The sequence below is a fragment of the Mercurialis annua genome, linkage group LG1-X, assembly GCF_937616625.2.
Source record: "Mercurialis annua linkage group LG1-X, ddMerAnnu1.2, whole genome shotgun sequence".
NCBI lineage: Eukaryota > Viridiplantae > Streptophyta > Magnoliopsida > Malpighiales > Euphorbiaceae > Mercurialis > Mercurialis annua.
The window spans coordinates 1,632,851-1,648,790 of record NC_065570.1 but is presented as its reverse complement, the minus strand read 5'-3'; the positions used below and the strand labels follow the sequence as shown (position 1 = coordinate 1,648,790).

At 31.6% G+C, this 15,940-nt stretch overlaps 4 protein-coding genes across 4 annotated transcripts; 2 read left to right on the top strand and 2 right to left on the bottom strand.

Moving 5' to 3' along the window:
* Nucleotides 1–153: 153 nt before the first annotated feature.
* On the top strand, nucleotides 154–1,874 carry LOC126665113 (uncharacterized; the record flags this gene model as incomplete). The annotated part of the gene is made up of 4 exons (XM_050357816.1): nucleotides 154–302; nucleotides 601–679; nucleotides 1,339–1,407; nucleotides 1,508–1,874. Coding segments are annotated over 4 exons (315 nt in total), but the record flags the coding sequence as incomplete, so codon positions are not given.
* Nucleotides 1,875–7,875: 6,001 nt separating this feature from the next.
* On the bottom strand, nucleotides 7,876–9,017 carry LOC126665273 (uncharacterized). The gene is made up of 2 exons (XM_050358018.2): nucleotides 8,517–9,017; nucleotides 7,876–8,364 (listed from the first exon to the last, which is right to left on the bottom strand). The coding sequence occupies exons 1-2, from the start codon at nucleotides 8,559–8,561 to the stop codon at nucleotides 8,104–8,106; spliced, it is 306 nt and encodes a 101-aa protein (XP_050213975.1). The 5' UTR covers nucleotides 8,562–9,017; the 3' UTR covers nucleotides 7,876–8,103.
* Nucleotides 9,018–9,588: 571 nt separating this feature from the next.
* On the top strand, nucleotides 9,589–13,478 carry LOC126664440 (transcription factor ILR3-like). Its single transcript, XM_050356832.2, has 5 exons — nucleotides 9,589–9,855; nucleotides 10,358–10,420; nucleotides 10,709–10,949; nucleotides 11,083–11,357; nucleotides 12,934–13,478. Exons 1-4 carry the CDS (start codon nucleotides 9,770–9,772, stop codon nucleotides 11,347–11,349), a joined length of 657 nt encoding a protein of 218 aa, XP_050212789.1. The 5' UTR covers nucleotides 9,589–9,769; the 3' UTR covers nucleotides 11,350–11,357; nucleotides 12,934–13,478.
* Nucleotides 11,862–15,624, bottom strand: LOC126664439 (sulfite exporter TauE/SafE family protein 2-like). Its single transcript, XM_050356830.2, has 3 exons — nucleotides 14,841–15,624; nucleotides 12,929–13,201; nucleotides 11,862–12,485 (listed from the first exon to the last, which is right to left on the bottom strand). Exons 1-3 carry the CDS (start codon nucleotides 15,573–15,575, stop codon nucleotides 12,177–12,179), a joined length of 1,317 nt encoding a protein of 438 aa, XP_050212787.1. The 5' UTR covers nucleotides 15,576–15,624; the 3' UTR covers nucleotides 11,862–12,176.
* Between the last annotated feature and the right edge of the window lie 316 nt (nucleotides 15,625–15,940).

The window sequence follows — 15,940 nt, the reverse complement described above, 5'->3', positions numbered from 1 at the left end:
TTACACAAATGGGCTAATAGCGGGCCTTTTTTACATTTTTGCTAAGGCTGTCAAAATCTTTCAGCTATGCTAACTTTTTCTTTACATTTAACATCATTAAACTGTAAAATATTACATCTCATGCTAATTTTTGTATTTCCTTTCTCTGACTAACCTCCATCTCTTCTCGGAGCTAGTTTGGCCGTAACCGCAGCGAGTCCTGCCTCAGCTGTCGGTTTACCGTTTCTGGGTCAGCTTAATGAACCATCCAATGCACTGTCTTTGCCCACCTGGGCTATTCATGTTTCTAGTGTTGTTGAGTGGTGAGTTCGTGTTCGGTTGTTCTTAATTGTTTATTCTAATTTTGATTCTTGTTAAAGTTGCATAATTTATGCTAATTTCTAGTCTAACTGAAATTTGAAAATTGTGGCTAGTTTTTAGTTGATTAGTTGATCTTGTTAATGTTTATTTTGGTTTGTGAAAACATTAAAACTACAGAGTAATTTGATGCTTTAAATTTATGCTAATTTGCCTTTTCAAATTCAATAAATTTGGGGATTTTGTTGTAATGTGTGTATCGGTGAATTGAACGTCAATGAAGAATGTATGTACTGGAAACAGGATAACTGCTATAGCGTTGGTGTGGCAATATGGGGAGAAATCTGAGCTTGAATCTTGGAAGGGACTCTCTTGGGGCATGGTGAGTTATTTTATTTGCTATCATTGGGAGTTCAATTTTGTTGTTTAGATAGTTTAAATTCTCAAATAATTTTTTAAGACTTAGTGAAAAATTTAGTTTCTGATAATTCTTATTTGATTTGTTCCAAAGCTATTCGTACGGTCACTGTATGCATTACTGATAAAACTATTTCTGCCGATGTTATTTCAATTTACTAAGTATAATTTGTGCATTGTTACTATATAACAAGTTTCTACTTTGAGGCATATAGTTAGATTATAGTAGAATGATTTAGTCTATAAACTCTGCAATTTTGAGCCTACGGACACCTATGTTGTACAGAAAAGGAAACGCTAATTAAAGGGTTATGAAAACAGTTACTTATAACCGTATAAATTGTTTCTTAGACTTGACTCTATCTGCTACCTGAATGCTAGTGTAACTTTCCCCCGTTGACATGGGTTTGCTGGCTTTTCCTGGGAAGAAGATAAATGTTAAAATTAGTAGGAACTTCTGTGCAATATTGGGAAGATCCTCTTGATTTCAATACCGTTTTAATCCAACTAGAGTCATAAAAGCCACTTTACATTATGCATTGTCCAGTTGGTTTGAATTACTCAGAATGTTCTATTATTTCCAGCAAAATCTTTCTCATTCTTATTTCATATCAACCAAATTAGGTACCTCTGCTTGGTGGAGCATTTTGCGCCTGCACATGGCATTTCTTCTACAATTCTGAGTCTCTAGAGGTAAGAATGGTCGGATCACTTTTTATGTTGGTATCCTTTCTTGCTTACACCTGACAACCTTCTAAATGTTAGAAATCAAACTAATTGATTGAAAAAACAGGAAAGGACAACTAAATGATATAATCAAATTGGAGGGGATCAGCGAATTCCGATGAGTACCAGTGGTAGTGAGTTGGGAAAATGGACGGTTTGGATTCCAAGTCGACGAGAAAAATAAAGGTCTTAACCGTTTAACCGTTTAATGTAGGGAGAAAAATTAAGTGGGACTAACCGAAAAAAAGTAATTAAGCGGGACAAGCATTAAACGGGGTGGTTCCTATGTGTGAAAGAAAAGAGATAAGGAGGGAAATGAAAATAAAATAAAATGTTAATTTTGTGTATTTTGATTAATAATATGTCATGTATTATTTATATATTTGAGATTTATTATGTATTTATAATATTTAAAAGATGTATTGTTTTTTATTTTTCGTGCATTATGTGATAACTATTATAATATTGTTTGCTAACGTCTCTCATTTGTTTTTTAATTGTAATTTAAGATTTCAACAATGTCTATAGCGAGAAGTTTAGAATACCGTTATACATCTCAAATACATATCAGATAAATATCAAATACATGTCAGAAACAACTCAAATACGTTCATTTTATATATATATATATATATATATATATATATATATATATATATATACCGTTTAGATGTATTTGTTAGATACATCTTTCATATACAATTAAAACATGATAAATATATTCGTAATACGTATCATTGATAATTTTTTTATACAATTTACAAATGGCATATTTTTATTTTAATATATGTTATAAATACATTTTAACTACCCGTAAATTATATATTCAATGCATTAAATATACAACTCACATACAAATACTACACATATATGATACATTTCTTATACATATCAAAAATAGTTTAGGCGCATAATAAGAAATTGTTGCAAATAAAGAGAATATATTTTCATGCTAATGAAGTGGATAATATTGTTATTAGTTATTTTTTGTGTGTATATATCATGTAAACTAAAGATATTTATATCGAGTAACATATAAAGATGTTATTGATGCGTGAATTTCAATTAAAGTATGTGATACATGTATCTTTAAATTAAAATATATTATATATACACCTCAAATACAATAATATATCGAATAATATTAATAAAATTTTGATATTATACATACATACACCTCATAACTTATTACTTTTATGCTTCAATTTATAGTGAATCGTAACATATCAAAATGTTATTGATATTATTTGATGCGTGAATTTTAATTAAAGCACGTGATACATATATCTTTTAATTTAAAATATATTATACATACACTTTAAAAACACATAAATAATACATATTAATAATATATTTATATTTATTTATTTATTTTTATTTTAGAAATATGAAAAAATAATAATCAGATATGTCCTTTGATACATATCCGGTACATAACAGATACATAAACGATACATGTCTGAATAGTTTGACGAACTGACGCGTGACTGACGCACGGTTATGACGCGCGTGTCAGACGCGTTTCTGACGCGTTTTTGACATATTCTGACGTGTTTTTGACCCTTTTCATTTGTTTTGAGTGTGCCATGTGTTGCATCCTTATTGGGAAGGTATTAGATGTAAAGTCTTATTTTTTTGAGGTGCTCATATAATATTTCAGCAAATTTAGCATTGTTGTTATTTTTTTCCTCTTTTTGTATAGTTTTGTTATTTTCTCACATTTCATGTGGACCACATTAGGATTGTTTTTTGCACCTTTTTTCCTCTCTATTTTATTAACGTTCTTTTGTAATATTTCTAATTGGAAAAATAGAGCACTTGTGGAAAAAATCTAAAACCCACGACATAGCAGTTTTTCTGTCCAACTTATCTGATTTTAGCTCATTGGTATAGTATTCCTAAAATTCATTTAAGAAAGTTTTGTATAAAATAGAACACTGTTGATATAAATTACCAACTCGTAATAAAGCGGACCTTAAGTCCGGGTTATCGTACCCACAAGGAGCGAACTCAAAGCGATTATTGATGAGAAGGAGAATTAGTTGCTATCCAATTCGTTTAGCAAGGAAAGAGTTCGTATTTTTTAGAAAGTTCACACTACAATTTAAACTTAAACAACTAATCACTAAACAACTAAGGAAAAGCAACAACAATGTAACAACTAATTGATTGACGGATTAAAAACGATAATTAAAAGCGCCTAAGGGTTGGTAATCATGCCTAAGCAATTCCTAGATAGATAGGTTGGGTATACGGGTATTGGTTCAGGTCAAGTCATTATAAGGTATCTAAATCCGCTCTCTCGAGCCGGAAGTCGAAAAACCGACGATTGATTAATAAGTCGAAATCTAACTCACTCTCGTGCAATTGAATGTCGACTACACCAATCAATCCGATTAATCCGCAAACTCAAACAACCGCTAAATTCCTAAATTACTCTCGTACATCTAGGTTTTAAGCTTATGCTTAACTAGGTCCATTTGATTAGTTTAACTCTCGTCCTCACTAATCAAACACTAAGCAAAGATTAAGAGGCCAATTTATTCTAAGCATTAAGTCTAATAAACACAACAAAACCGTAACCCATATTACCCTAACCAATCATCTAGCAATTAAACATAGCAATCATAACAACCCTTAGACTAGGAGTTTAGCTACTCATGATTAAAGTTAAAACAACAACTAAGAAATAATTAATTAACGTAATAAAAGTGAGAATGATTACCTTGATTAATAATAAGGAGCAATAAATCATGAACAATATAATGAAGATTCAATAACTAAGCTTGTATTAAAAATGATCTTAAACCCCAAAATCTGAAAATAAAAGCTTGAAGCCTTCAACAATGTAAGAATATCAAAAAACAAGCAAGAAGATAAAAGAGAATGTTTGCTAGAGAATTAAATTGTTTCTACAAAAAGGAGGCTTAACCTAAAATTTGACATAATGTGCCTTTTATAGTACAACCCAAAGAGGAAATAAAATCCACACTATTAAAAGTCTGTTTGTCCAAAAGTGGAAGTGGGCCAAAATAGCACAAGATCCAAAACTGATTTGAATTGCTGAGTCATGGCTCTTCTCGATCGAGAAGCTTGAAAAATAGCCTTCTCGATCGAGAAGCTCTTGAAATTTATACCGCGCATTTCTTCATTTCCTGTCTCGATCGAGAAGCTTGAAGATGAGCCTTCTCGATCGAGAACTTATGGAATCTCAGACTTCATTTTTCCTATCGCTTGCTTGAGCTACTTCTTCTTTTCTACAAAATCTTTAGCACCTCCCTTTCTTGTTCCAAAATGGCTCAAAAAACGCTTCGAATCACCTGAAATGCCAACACACGTAATAAGGTATCGAAACACCTAAAAACACATGTTAACACACAATAAAACGATGCAAAAACTATCTAAATACTAGGAGTATTCTACTCCTATCAAACACTACATTCACTTAGATTTTTTTCTGGCTATATTAATTATGCGCTCTCGAAAAGAAAATTAAATGATTAACTAAAAAAATAACATACCCCTAAGATTTTCTCTTAAATATCCTCCATTTGTATATTTCTTGCTTCTCATTTTTCTTGCTTCCCATTGAGTGTAATTATTTACGACTTATGAACACTGTTAAATTAAATTCTATAATTTTTTTATTGCTTTTAAAAAAAGCTTTTACCGACTTAAAATTAAACGATATTTAAAAAAGTAAAATTATAAGTGAAAAACATAAACATACAGTTCAAGCCAACGATTAATTAGTAATTAGCAAATGAAGACAGTTTAACCCCTATTGCTGATTTAGAATTTACAATCTTTCAATGTCAAATTAACTTGCAAATAAGACACCATCGTGCCCTTAAAACTATCTAACAATGTCAATAACAGTAGTCGAAAATCCTTTCAGCACGATCAATTGCTACCAAAAGAAATATTAACAAACAGTGGCAGACTCACAAATATTTTATAAGGTGGTCAAAATTATATTTAAATTTTATAAGATGAATAAAATTGACAACAAATAAATTTTAAGGTAGGCAAAGTATATAATATAAGATGATAAAATCATATTTTTCAATTTCATATCAACGTTTTTTAAAGAGACTCAAAATTACAAAGTGGGCAGTTGCCCACCATACGCTCTTTTTAGGTCCGCCCCTGTTAATAAAATTATAGATCATACAGTTAAAAAAAACCATCCAGAACTATATAAAATAACAATTGATGTCACTTTACATATTCATAACTTTAAGATAAAATAGAACCCTAAGAAATGAGAATTAAAGAGAAACAATTTGAGAAAACAAGAAAAAAGGAAACCCAAAAAAGAGAGAGAAATCCTTTGATGAGAAATTAAAGAACATGCAGTACAGTAGCACACTAATTTAAATAGTTACGATTTCAAAAAAAAATTTAGATATCTGTAATGTTTTCTTCTTATCCTTACACGTGTTTTAGTTAGCTGAACATATTTTTCATTACTAACAGATGTCACTTACATGGTAAGAGGCAGTCTTTTTATTCTAAACGACTACCGTAATATTTGTCGTTACTTTATATTTTATGTCGTTTTTCTTCCGTTTTAATGTATAGTATAATTCTTTTGTCTTTATGGGACTTAGAAGAATTTAATAAATTTAAATCCTATTATTTTTTAATTAAGAATTGAAATAACAGGTACCGTGTAGGAAGACAGAATAAATAATCAGATACCGTCAATAATTATTTTAAATAAAAAAAAGTATTAGAAAAAATGTGTCGATTAGGTTGACATATAGGTATGGGTATGTACCATTTGAGTATAAACAAATTAATCAACTGAATTAAACTAAAACTATAATTTAGTTTGATTTTTAGTTAATTTTATTCCTTTATGGTTAACAATTTTAAGAGTTTGATGAAATTTTAAAATTAACCGAATATTAAAAAAATTACATATTTGAATAATTAACACAAAATTTAATTTTTATCAATTAATGTTAATGAAATTTGAGAAAATAACAGAAAAGCCAGAATAATCACCCACTTTTTCACAATTTACCATTTCAATTTATTTGTTTACTTCCTTGCAATTATTCTTTCATCAAATACCAGCTCCCATTCTTAGTTTTCAACCAACACCACCTTCTTCCCTAGCCAACACGTGTATACAATTCTCACATGTGTCGCCCTTCTAATTTTCATGTTCTTTCCTTCTTTATTGATTTTTTTTTACCGTTTTTTCAAATTTTCCCTGATTTCTCTCATTTCTTCTTCCCTCTCTCACACGATCTCTCTAATTTCAATCGTTTCTGCTTCTCCATTTACAGTTTTCTTGTTCCTTCCTACTTTTTAGCCATTATCAGTGTAGTGTCTAACGTGAATTTAATTTTTAGGGCTCCACATTTGTTATTAACTATTACCTCTATAAATATCACCATGGTTATGTCTACAAGATCAAATCATTCAAAAGAAAAAATTGATTCTGTTGCTCCTGTCAAAATGAAGCGGAAATTAGTAAAAAAAGCGCAAAAAGATGTTGAAGGAAGTGTTGTTGCTTCTGCCTCTGAGAATGTTAAAGCAAAGGGAAAGAAGGTGGATGACACTGGTTTGAAAAGAAGGCGTTTGGCTTTTGATGCTGTACTTGATCCTAAGAAAGTTGAGAAATCCTTGCATATTGAAGAACCAACTCGTTTCGTTCAGGTATTTTTTTTATATGTGTATTTTTCATGTATAACAGATGTATTTTGATATGTTAGGTCATGTTTTGTTTTAAAATTAGTTTATTAAATAAGCTTTTTTCATACATGTATTATTTATGTATATTATATGTATCTTACAGTTGTTTTCATTTTAAGTTTACATTTTTGATATCTTAGGTCATGTTCGGTTTTAAAATTAGTTTATGAAATAAGCTTTTTTAATACATGTATCATTTATGTATATTATATGTATCTTACAGTTGTTTTCATTTTAAGTTTACATTTGTAGGTTCTAAGATCTGTTTTTTTTTTAAATATTATATACTGTGTTGGTGATTTCAATCCTGTTTCTTTTGCTCCATTACAGAATCGGTTGATTGATACCTATTTCCCAAATAGTGAAGTTACTCGAGATGGATTGGGTGTCATATTTTTGAACAAAGTTTTCAAGTTGGATGAAGACGCGGTTAAATTGGCTGTAATTTATTATGTTGTATAATGTATGTATAATGTATGTTATTCTGATATTGAAAGTTATTATGTTGTATAATGTATGTATCTTACATATATAATAAATGTATCTAAACTTAACATGTTACCGGATATGCATATATAAATGTTCTTGTGATACTGAATGTAATACTTGTGTATCATTTATGTATCAGACTTGTATAATATATGTATCTGCAATTAATATTATATCAGATATGTATGTTCTGTGCAATTAGAAATTGACATACAACACTCTTTAATGTATCAGAATTGTATATAATACTTGGAAATTTATAATAGAATAAAAAATACTGAAAGAAATGATAATCTAGGTAGCTTTAGGCATGTTTCGGCATGTTTTCCTATTATGTCCAGCTTGCCCGCATTTTCCACATTTCCCTTTTTTCGGATTTTCCCACTTTGATGTGTACCTACTCTTTTTAGGCCTTCCAGTTCTTGTTCTATGTTGGGGTGGTAAGACAATCATGTTCTTGATATGTTATGGAATAATCCATTCTTCTTCCTTCTCCAATGGATATACGGTTTCAGAATATGTCGCTAACATAGCTGCATTTGTATAGTATCTTGAACAGTACGCATAAGGTTCAATCTTCTTGTCGGCTAGAAATGCTACGTCATGTTTACAAGGAATTTCATCGATATCAAACTTTTTGCATGTACATGTTCTCTTGACCATATTGACTGTGTATTCTTTACCATTTTCGAGAACTGTTATGATATCATCTGAAGATGGTTTCACCTAGTATAATAAAAACAATATCAAGATACCGTTTATATACATATTTGATACATAGAAGAGACAATTTTATGAAGTTCACAGCAAGTCAGATATATAAAATATACATACAACACAAAATAGTGTTTGTACTTTATAATATGAGATTTACATACCTGTAGTTTCAGTGAATTAATGTAATTGACGCTTTCAGATACCATTTACATGTATCATCGATACATTTTACAAAAATGTTCTTTTGACATGATTTAACTGTCTTTTGCTGGTAGTGATTATTAATTGCATGAAGTCGTAAGCATGCTTGAAGAGTTGCTTTATCTTTGAAAGATTGTCCAACTGTCAGATCTATATCTTGTAGTGGATCTGATACTGATTCTTGATTTGATCATTGTTACAGTCTATTGTATCAATTGCAAGAAGTTTTGTATACTGACCTATTTCGACGATTGTATCAGACATGTATCAATCATGTATCGATACGGTATCTTGATCTATCTTTGATTGTGAAATAGCTGTTGAAACACTTGATGATGCATCTGGAAGAATTGTTTGTATCTGGTTAGTATCACTGATAACTACTATGCAGAGAGGATACACAGTAAAATCGATTTCCCTTTGTGTTGTATCATCACTGGAATAGATTCCATGATGATACAATATTTGAGAGAAAAAATTTGAGGAAGAAGACGATGCTATTTTTGAGAAAGAAGACGATGGTATATTTTGTGTATTTGTGATCTGTTTTTGATTTGATATCTTTTAAAAAGGAAAAAATCAAGTGTTATTTGAATCAGTTAGGAAAGAAACCCGTGTTTTAAGAGAATGCAACAACAAATAAGGCGCGGATCCCGTGGTAGATTCTCACTAACAGTAATGAGATATCTATTACATGTGGCATCATATGATAGGGATGGTGGTGGTGAAAAGTTTTGATTGTTTTTGGTAGTACTGTAAAATAGGAGAGTTAGGTGGTAATTTGTGAAATACTGATTAATTAATGTGGTAAAAATGTGATTTTCTCATGAAATTTAGTCAATTGAAATAATCGACTGAATTAAATAGTTATTTTCGCTTTCTTATAGTTTAATTTGTATATATGTTTGTTACAATATTTTTAAAAAATTAGTTTCAGTTTTGGATAAGTGGCCCAAGCAAATAGAAGGCTAAAAACCCAATTAGTTCACAAGTTTTTTTTTTTTTTTTTTTAAAAATTTAATTTCGTGGGTGTTGCTTTCCGTTCCGATGTCCCCTTTTTCAATTTCTTGTGGTGCTGCTCTCATTACGATGATTCTCTTCCTCCCTTCAATTCTTTTTCCTTTTTATTTTCATATCTTAACCCACCGAACCCGATTCACCTACATTTTCTTCCATAGCCACGGAGCAAAATTCCGGCTATTAAACTCCGGTGATGACGTCACCAAATGATACCGCCGATTGGGTATTTGATTATGGATTTATTGAAGACATCTCTGTCCCTGTTCTTGACCCATTCTGGTTTGCTCAGCTTTCAGCTCCTTTTTAATTCCTTTATTGAGTTGCATTGTTTGTTTTACCCTTTTAATTCAACTATGTAATCAGAATTTGATAGCTCAATTTTAGCATGTAATCAAAATTTGATAGCTCAATTTTAGCTCAATGTAATCAGAATTTGATAGCTCTAGTTTGTGATGTTTATAGGCAGCGGCGGAACCAAAATATTTTTTTATATGGTGGGCAAAACTGTACTGAAAGTTTAAAAGATAGGCAAAATTTACAAACTAGAAATTTTAAGGTGGACAATGCTATAAATTTTAAGGCGGAAAAATTATGCTATTAAACTCTATGTTCAATTTTTTTCTAAGCTTCGAAATAATAAGATGGGCAACTGCCCATCATAAGTTCTTCCTAAGTCCGTCATTGTTTTAAAGGTCAAGTTTTTGTTTTTTTAATGTCATTTGATGTAAATGAATCAACTATATTGTTTGTTTGACATGTTTGTCCTGTTTAATTTTTTTAGCTTGGAATTTGATGGTTCACTTGGGAATTCTGATGCTCTTAAAGAAAGTGGATCTCGAAAACGGTAATCTTTGGTTTCTTGAATCTACTAATTGTGCATTTCGTTCAAATGAATTCCACAAAGTTATTGAACGCAAAAAAATTTCACAAAGTTTCACGAAATTCATTTATAAATGAAAATAGCTGTATTTGGTTTGCTTAGAGATTCATTTAGTAATAATTTTGTAGAATCGATAAGTAATAAATGATTTTCTTTGCAAATGAAATGGATGCTAGAGTAGAACTAAACGAAATAAAAAGTTGTTCTTCGTTTATCTCATCACTTTTGTATCGGACTGATATTACATCACAGGGCGAGGCCTGAATTATGCAATGCAGTTGGTTCGAAAGCATGTAAAGAGAAAATGCGGAGGGATAGGCTAAATGACAGGTTTATGGAATTGGCTGCCTTTCTGGATCCTGGGAGACCTCCGAAAATGGATAAATCTGTTATTCTGGCTGATGCTGTTAAAATGGTTAATCAGTTAAGGGATGATGCTCAGAAGCTGAAGGAGTCTAATGAGAGTTTGCAGGAGAAGGTCATTGAATTAAAGGTATCCTTGAAATTTTATGCACGGGATTGTTATTAACAATGCGTAAAAGGTTGTTGTCTGAAGCGAATTGCATTTATGTTATATGTCATGTTAGATTAATTTGTAAATGCTGCCTGATCTTTTTAATGTGTAGGCTGAGAAAAATGAGCTTCGTGAGGAGAAGCAGAGGTTAAAGACGGAGAAAGAGAGTATTGAATGCCAATTAAAAGCATCGAGTGCTCCTGTCGGCTTCTTGCCCATTCCTCCGACTATCCCAGCCTCATTTTCTTTTCCGAACCAAGTTGCCGGTAGCAAGTTGGTACCTTTTGTTGGCTATCCTGGAGGTCCCATGTGGCAGTTTATGCCTCCTGCTACTGTTGATACTACACAGGATCCTCTTCTACGCTCTCCAGCTGCTTAATTAAGTCGGTGAGTAATGTCTGAATTTTGTATCTGCCTTCTCTCAGCAGCAAAAGTCGTTTTGACCTTAGTTTATATATTTTCTCGGCGTTTTTCTAATATTCTAGGGTTTTTGCCTTAAGTTTGTTGTGATTGAGGTTTATATTTGACTGTTTATGTCTGCTTACCGGCTTGAGATGAAATATATACTATTTCGCTCTTGATTTGTGTTTACGATTTCAATTTTTGATGAAAATGCAGATATCAGAAAAACGTAAATTGAAAATTTAGTTAATAATATTTTTTACATTGAAATTAAAACTCTAGAAGTTTAGGAGTCCAATAGATCTAAAAAGCGTAGAAACTCAATAATTGTTCATGTAGCACTTTGTATTGAAGTGACAATTCTTGAATGCGTAGAGAAAAAAGAAGTTGGAAGTTGGAAAATCTAAGTTAAAGCAGAAAACGACGACGATTGCCAACCCCGAATAATTCAACCAAAAACACAAAACATAGCTTGAAGAGAACTAGCAATTTCATAATTTTTAGATGCAAATTCCATTATTTCAATATCAATTACAAAAACTGTCTTTAAGAACCTAATAGCATTTTTAGATTCTTTTAAAATCGTCACAGTTGCTTGATTATCATCCAAAATTACCAAAATCGAGGTATAACCTCTGACACGCTCAAATACAAAAAGGTCACACATACAATTCTTTGAATAACGAATCTCCTAGGCATTTTGATAATCTTCTTTTAACCAATCGTCCGACTGAGGAACTCAGAGCGAAGTCGGAAACTTGCTGTTATGCTTCATTCTTTAACCGATACCGTCTCGTTTTTGGTTCAACATGGGAGTTTAAAGCTCATATTAGTCCCAGATTCAAAATCTCTCCAAACATCAATAGCTCCAAAGCTAGTAATTAGAATTGTGCTTAAACCCATCACAACACTAACAGAGAACACAATTATAGATGCCCTGCCATTTTTTTGTATACTTTTCTGCACTACCAGTAATCCAACAAGTGATGCAACAAAACATATGACTGCAAAAATAAGAGCTGTGTCTATGTGCTCCATTCCTGCTAGTAAATACTGAAATGCTGACATGGTTGATGAAAACAGAACCATGAAAGAACATGTTGCTGCAGTTACCTGAAGCAATAAGATAAACCATTTGCCTTCAAAAATTTTTTAGATCACCAAGATGGTACAATGTGAGAAAAATTAGGGTTAAATATTGTTACCGGCTTTCAAATTTTTACATTTTAGTAACCATACATTAAGTTTACTAACGGCAAGTCACTAAATGATTTTCGGTGAATTTCTGCTTATGTGGGCAACAAAGATAGAATGTTGGTTATATTTTATTTACTTTATTTCAAAATGGAATTGACTTCAAAAAACATCACAAAGCTGTGCACTGTTTCGTCGCCCACATTAATTTTTTTTTGCCAGAATTCATCTAGTTACCTGCCGTTGGTGGTGAAATCAATGCTTGGTTACTAAAATATAAGAATGTGAAAGTCGAGAACCGTTTTGTAAAAACACTATAATTTGATAATCGTAAACTTTTTTAACTCGACAAGAGATTTCACCTCAGGGTGTATTCCTACATGAAGAAGAAGTGGGCTGATAAGCATGCCACCTCCAATCCCAAAAACCCCACCTAACATTCCTGCTAAAAGTGCCATCATTGGGAACATGAGCTTGCTTTGTGCAGACTCATCCATGCCCTGCAGATTTGCAGTTTGATTCTGGTAGTTGCTTTTCTTGAATAGGATCCATGCTGTGAAGATTATTGCAAGAGGAATTTGAAGTGATGAGACCACCCAATAGCCTACTCCACATGGCTTTAATGCTACAATGCCCTGCAGTTTTCCATAATTTTGCAATGATTGTCAATTTTGCATGTGAATAATTTGTTTTTTTATGCAGTAACATATCTAAATATTGTATTTTTTTCTTGGCTTTGTTCATGTGGGAGGCATCTCAGCTTTTTAAATGCTAGAATATTTAGGAAGTGGTACTGCAGAATATGTGAAGGACCATTTCTACTTTTGTAAACCCTAAATTCTTTCATGTGGTCCAATTCAGGGGGCGGAACTAGCTTTTGTGAAATGGGGGGACGAAATCATACAAATTTTATTTTGAGGGGCGAAATACATAAAAATTACTATATTTTTTTTAAAAAAAAAAGTTCAAGGGTGTTTTTATTAAAATTTTTTTTACAGGGGCGGTCGCTTCCTCAAGGCTGGTTCCGCCCCTACCCAATTCCAATACAAAAGCAACTCTGAAACCATTCTAATAATACAATCAGTGTTTTAAAAACCGGACCGGTTGAACCGCAAACCGGCCAGTGGTCCGGTCTGAAACTGCGAAAAATCGGATCTTTTTGGTTGGACCGGGTTGGACCGGTTGAACCGGTAAAAAACCGGATATTGAATCGGATCGGACCGGATTGAACCGGTAAAAAACCGGTGAATCAGAATTTTTTAAATTTTTTTAAATTTATCAAACCGGTTGAACCGGTCATTAAACGGGTTCAACCGGTTGAACCGGAAACCGGAGGCCTCACCGGTTCGGCCACCGGTTCGGTTTTTAAAACACTGAATACAATGGGAATTTTAAAGTTATTTTCAGCTTTTTTATTTCATGAATACTGTGAACAGTTTTAATTTCATTAATTGCAGGAATTAGGCACTAACTTGTTAGGAATAGTGATAAAATCAGAGTTGTAGTCCCGTCTATTTTTCTTTTTTTTTGAAAAAGTCTCATCTAACAACTTGATATTTTAGATGAATTGATTATTCAACTTAATATCAAAATCTCTATTATAATAAAATCATAATCGCAGCTAGGAATGTTCAAATTTGATTTACTTGAATTATGAACTGTTAAAAGGTCAATATTTCAAATTAGGCTTAATCATTGATTTTTTTTATTTTTTCATTTATGAGCCGAACTTTCAAAATCGTCAATTTTAGTCCATTTGTCAATTTTCTGTTTCAAATGTAGTTAATTATTTAAATTTGAGAGGAGAAAGATTTCAGCATATCCTTCATATTTGAAATTTGTGATGATAAAATGGTAAATTGAAATAATACGAAGCAATATATAAAGGATATATTTGAACTTTTTTCCATTCCAATTTGAACAAACAAAACAATATATGATATCAAAAATTGAGAAATAAATTAAAATTGACTATTTTGACATTTTGAGCCATAAACAGAAAACTCAAAAAGGAGAATTATTTTTCAATGATTAAGCCTTCAAATTATCAATAGTATAATTATAATATCATATAACACAAATTTGAACATTCCTAGTCCAAGTCTCACCTACTTAAACTTTTAAGCTAATCAACATAAATATTCAACTTAAATCCCAAGAAACATAAGAATATGACTCACTAATCTCAATTTATTCATCTCTAATTTAAACTTATTTTTTTGAAATAATTTAAACTTAATTTAAAAAACTGTAAATTAAAGAATTTAGACATACCTCTCCATAACGATTGCCTCTAAGAAGATACACAAAAGAAAAAGAAAGCCAAATCAAAACCAAAATCACCAATTTCTCCCAACTAAAACTCAATTTATTCTCCAATTCCCTCTTCAAAAGTGGCTCATTTATAACCTTAATCTCCTCACTAATTCCCTTACCAAATTCAACATTTTCATAACCAATTCTCTTCACCTCAGACTCTAAATTCCAATGCACAACCCCATTCTTACAAGTCTTAAAAGTAGACCAAACCAAGAACACCACAAACAAAATTGTAATAAGCCACTCAGGAAAAACTAAATTACAAATCACCCCAATACTAACTCCTAACAACATACAAGGCTCTGATAAAAGGGCAATATCGTAATCAATCAAGCCTTTCCCACCAAATTTATAACTAAATGAATGGCACATCACATTAGCTAAAGATCCACCGGTGACCATAAAAGCAGAAAAACTTGAAGCTGTTTTTAAGTCTAGACCGGCTAATATAGTTAATATCGGAATGAATAAACCGCCACCGCCGGCGCTGGATATGGATGCGGCGGCAAAGCAGAGAACTCCGGCGAGAAACATGGGGGAGGTTAGTTTGAGTAGTGGCTCTTGGGATTGAGTTAGATAGTTTTTGAGGTTGCTTGATGAAAAAGGTAGGGTTTGTTTTGCATTGGAGTGATGAAATGAGATTAAAATGGTGAGGATGAGAGATATTTTTATGAAATTTAGAGCTGCCATTTGGTTGAAGGTTTTGGTGATGGTGGTGTAGTGTGTCGAAAATGGAATATACAAGTGTTTTTATAGGCAGAAGAATGATTTGGCCTTGCATGGTTGTAAAGAACAAAAAGACAAGAAATAAATAATTACTCTTTTCCGTTCGTAATATTTGTGCATTTGGAATTTTTTTTTAGTTCATAATATTTGTCACTTTATATTAAGAGAGCACTAATTATTATTTTTTATGTTTATCCTCCATTAATTTATTGAAAGAATATAATAAATAAATAAAAATAGTGGTCATAAATATAAATAAAATTTAATATAGGGTTAACTTAGTAAAAGTGATTATAAATTAAGACATGTTGATTGTTTTTTTAATTCTT

Bases quoted from the DNA above. Each gene is read 5' to 3' on its own strand.
- LOC126664439 (XM_050356830.2), bottom strand. From the start codon at position 15,575: ATGGCAGCTCTAAATTTCATAAAAATATCTCTCATCCTCACCATTTTA. The intron at 13,202-14,840 runs GTATGTCTAAAT...GGAAAACTGCAG, and splicing joins GAGGCAATCGTTATGGAGAG to GGCATTGTAGCATTAAAGCC. The intron at 12,486-12,928 runs GTGAAATCTCTT...TTATTGCTTCAG, and splicing joins ATGTAGGAATACACCCTGAG to GTAACTGCAGCAACATGTTC.
- LOC126664440 (XM_050356832.2), top strand. From the start codon at position 9,770: ATGACGTCACCAAATGATACCGCCGATTGGGTATTTGATTATGGATTT. The intron at 10,421-10,708 runs GTAATCTTTGGT...ATTACATCACAG, and splicing joins GAAAGTGGATCTCGAAAACG to GGCGAGGCCTGAATTATGCA. The intron at 10,950-11,082 runs GTATCCTTGAAA...TTTAATGTGTAG, and splicing joins AGAAGGTCATTGAATTAAAG to GCTGAGAAAAATGAGCTTCG.
- LOC126665273 (XM_050358018.2), bottom strand. From the start codon at position 8,561: ATGGTATCTGAAAGCGTCAATTACATTAATTCACTGAAACTACAG. The intron at 8,365-8,516 runs GTATGTAAATCT...TTATTATACTAG, and splicing joins TTAATTCACTGAAACTACAG to GTGAAACCATCTTCAGATGA.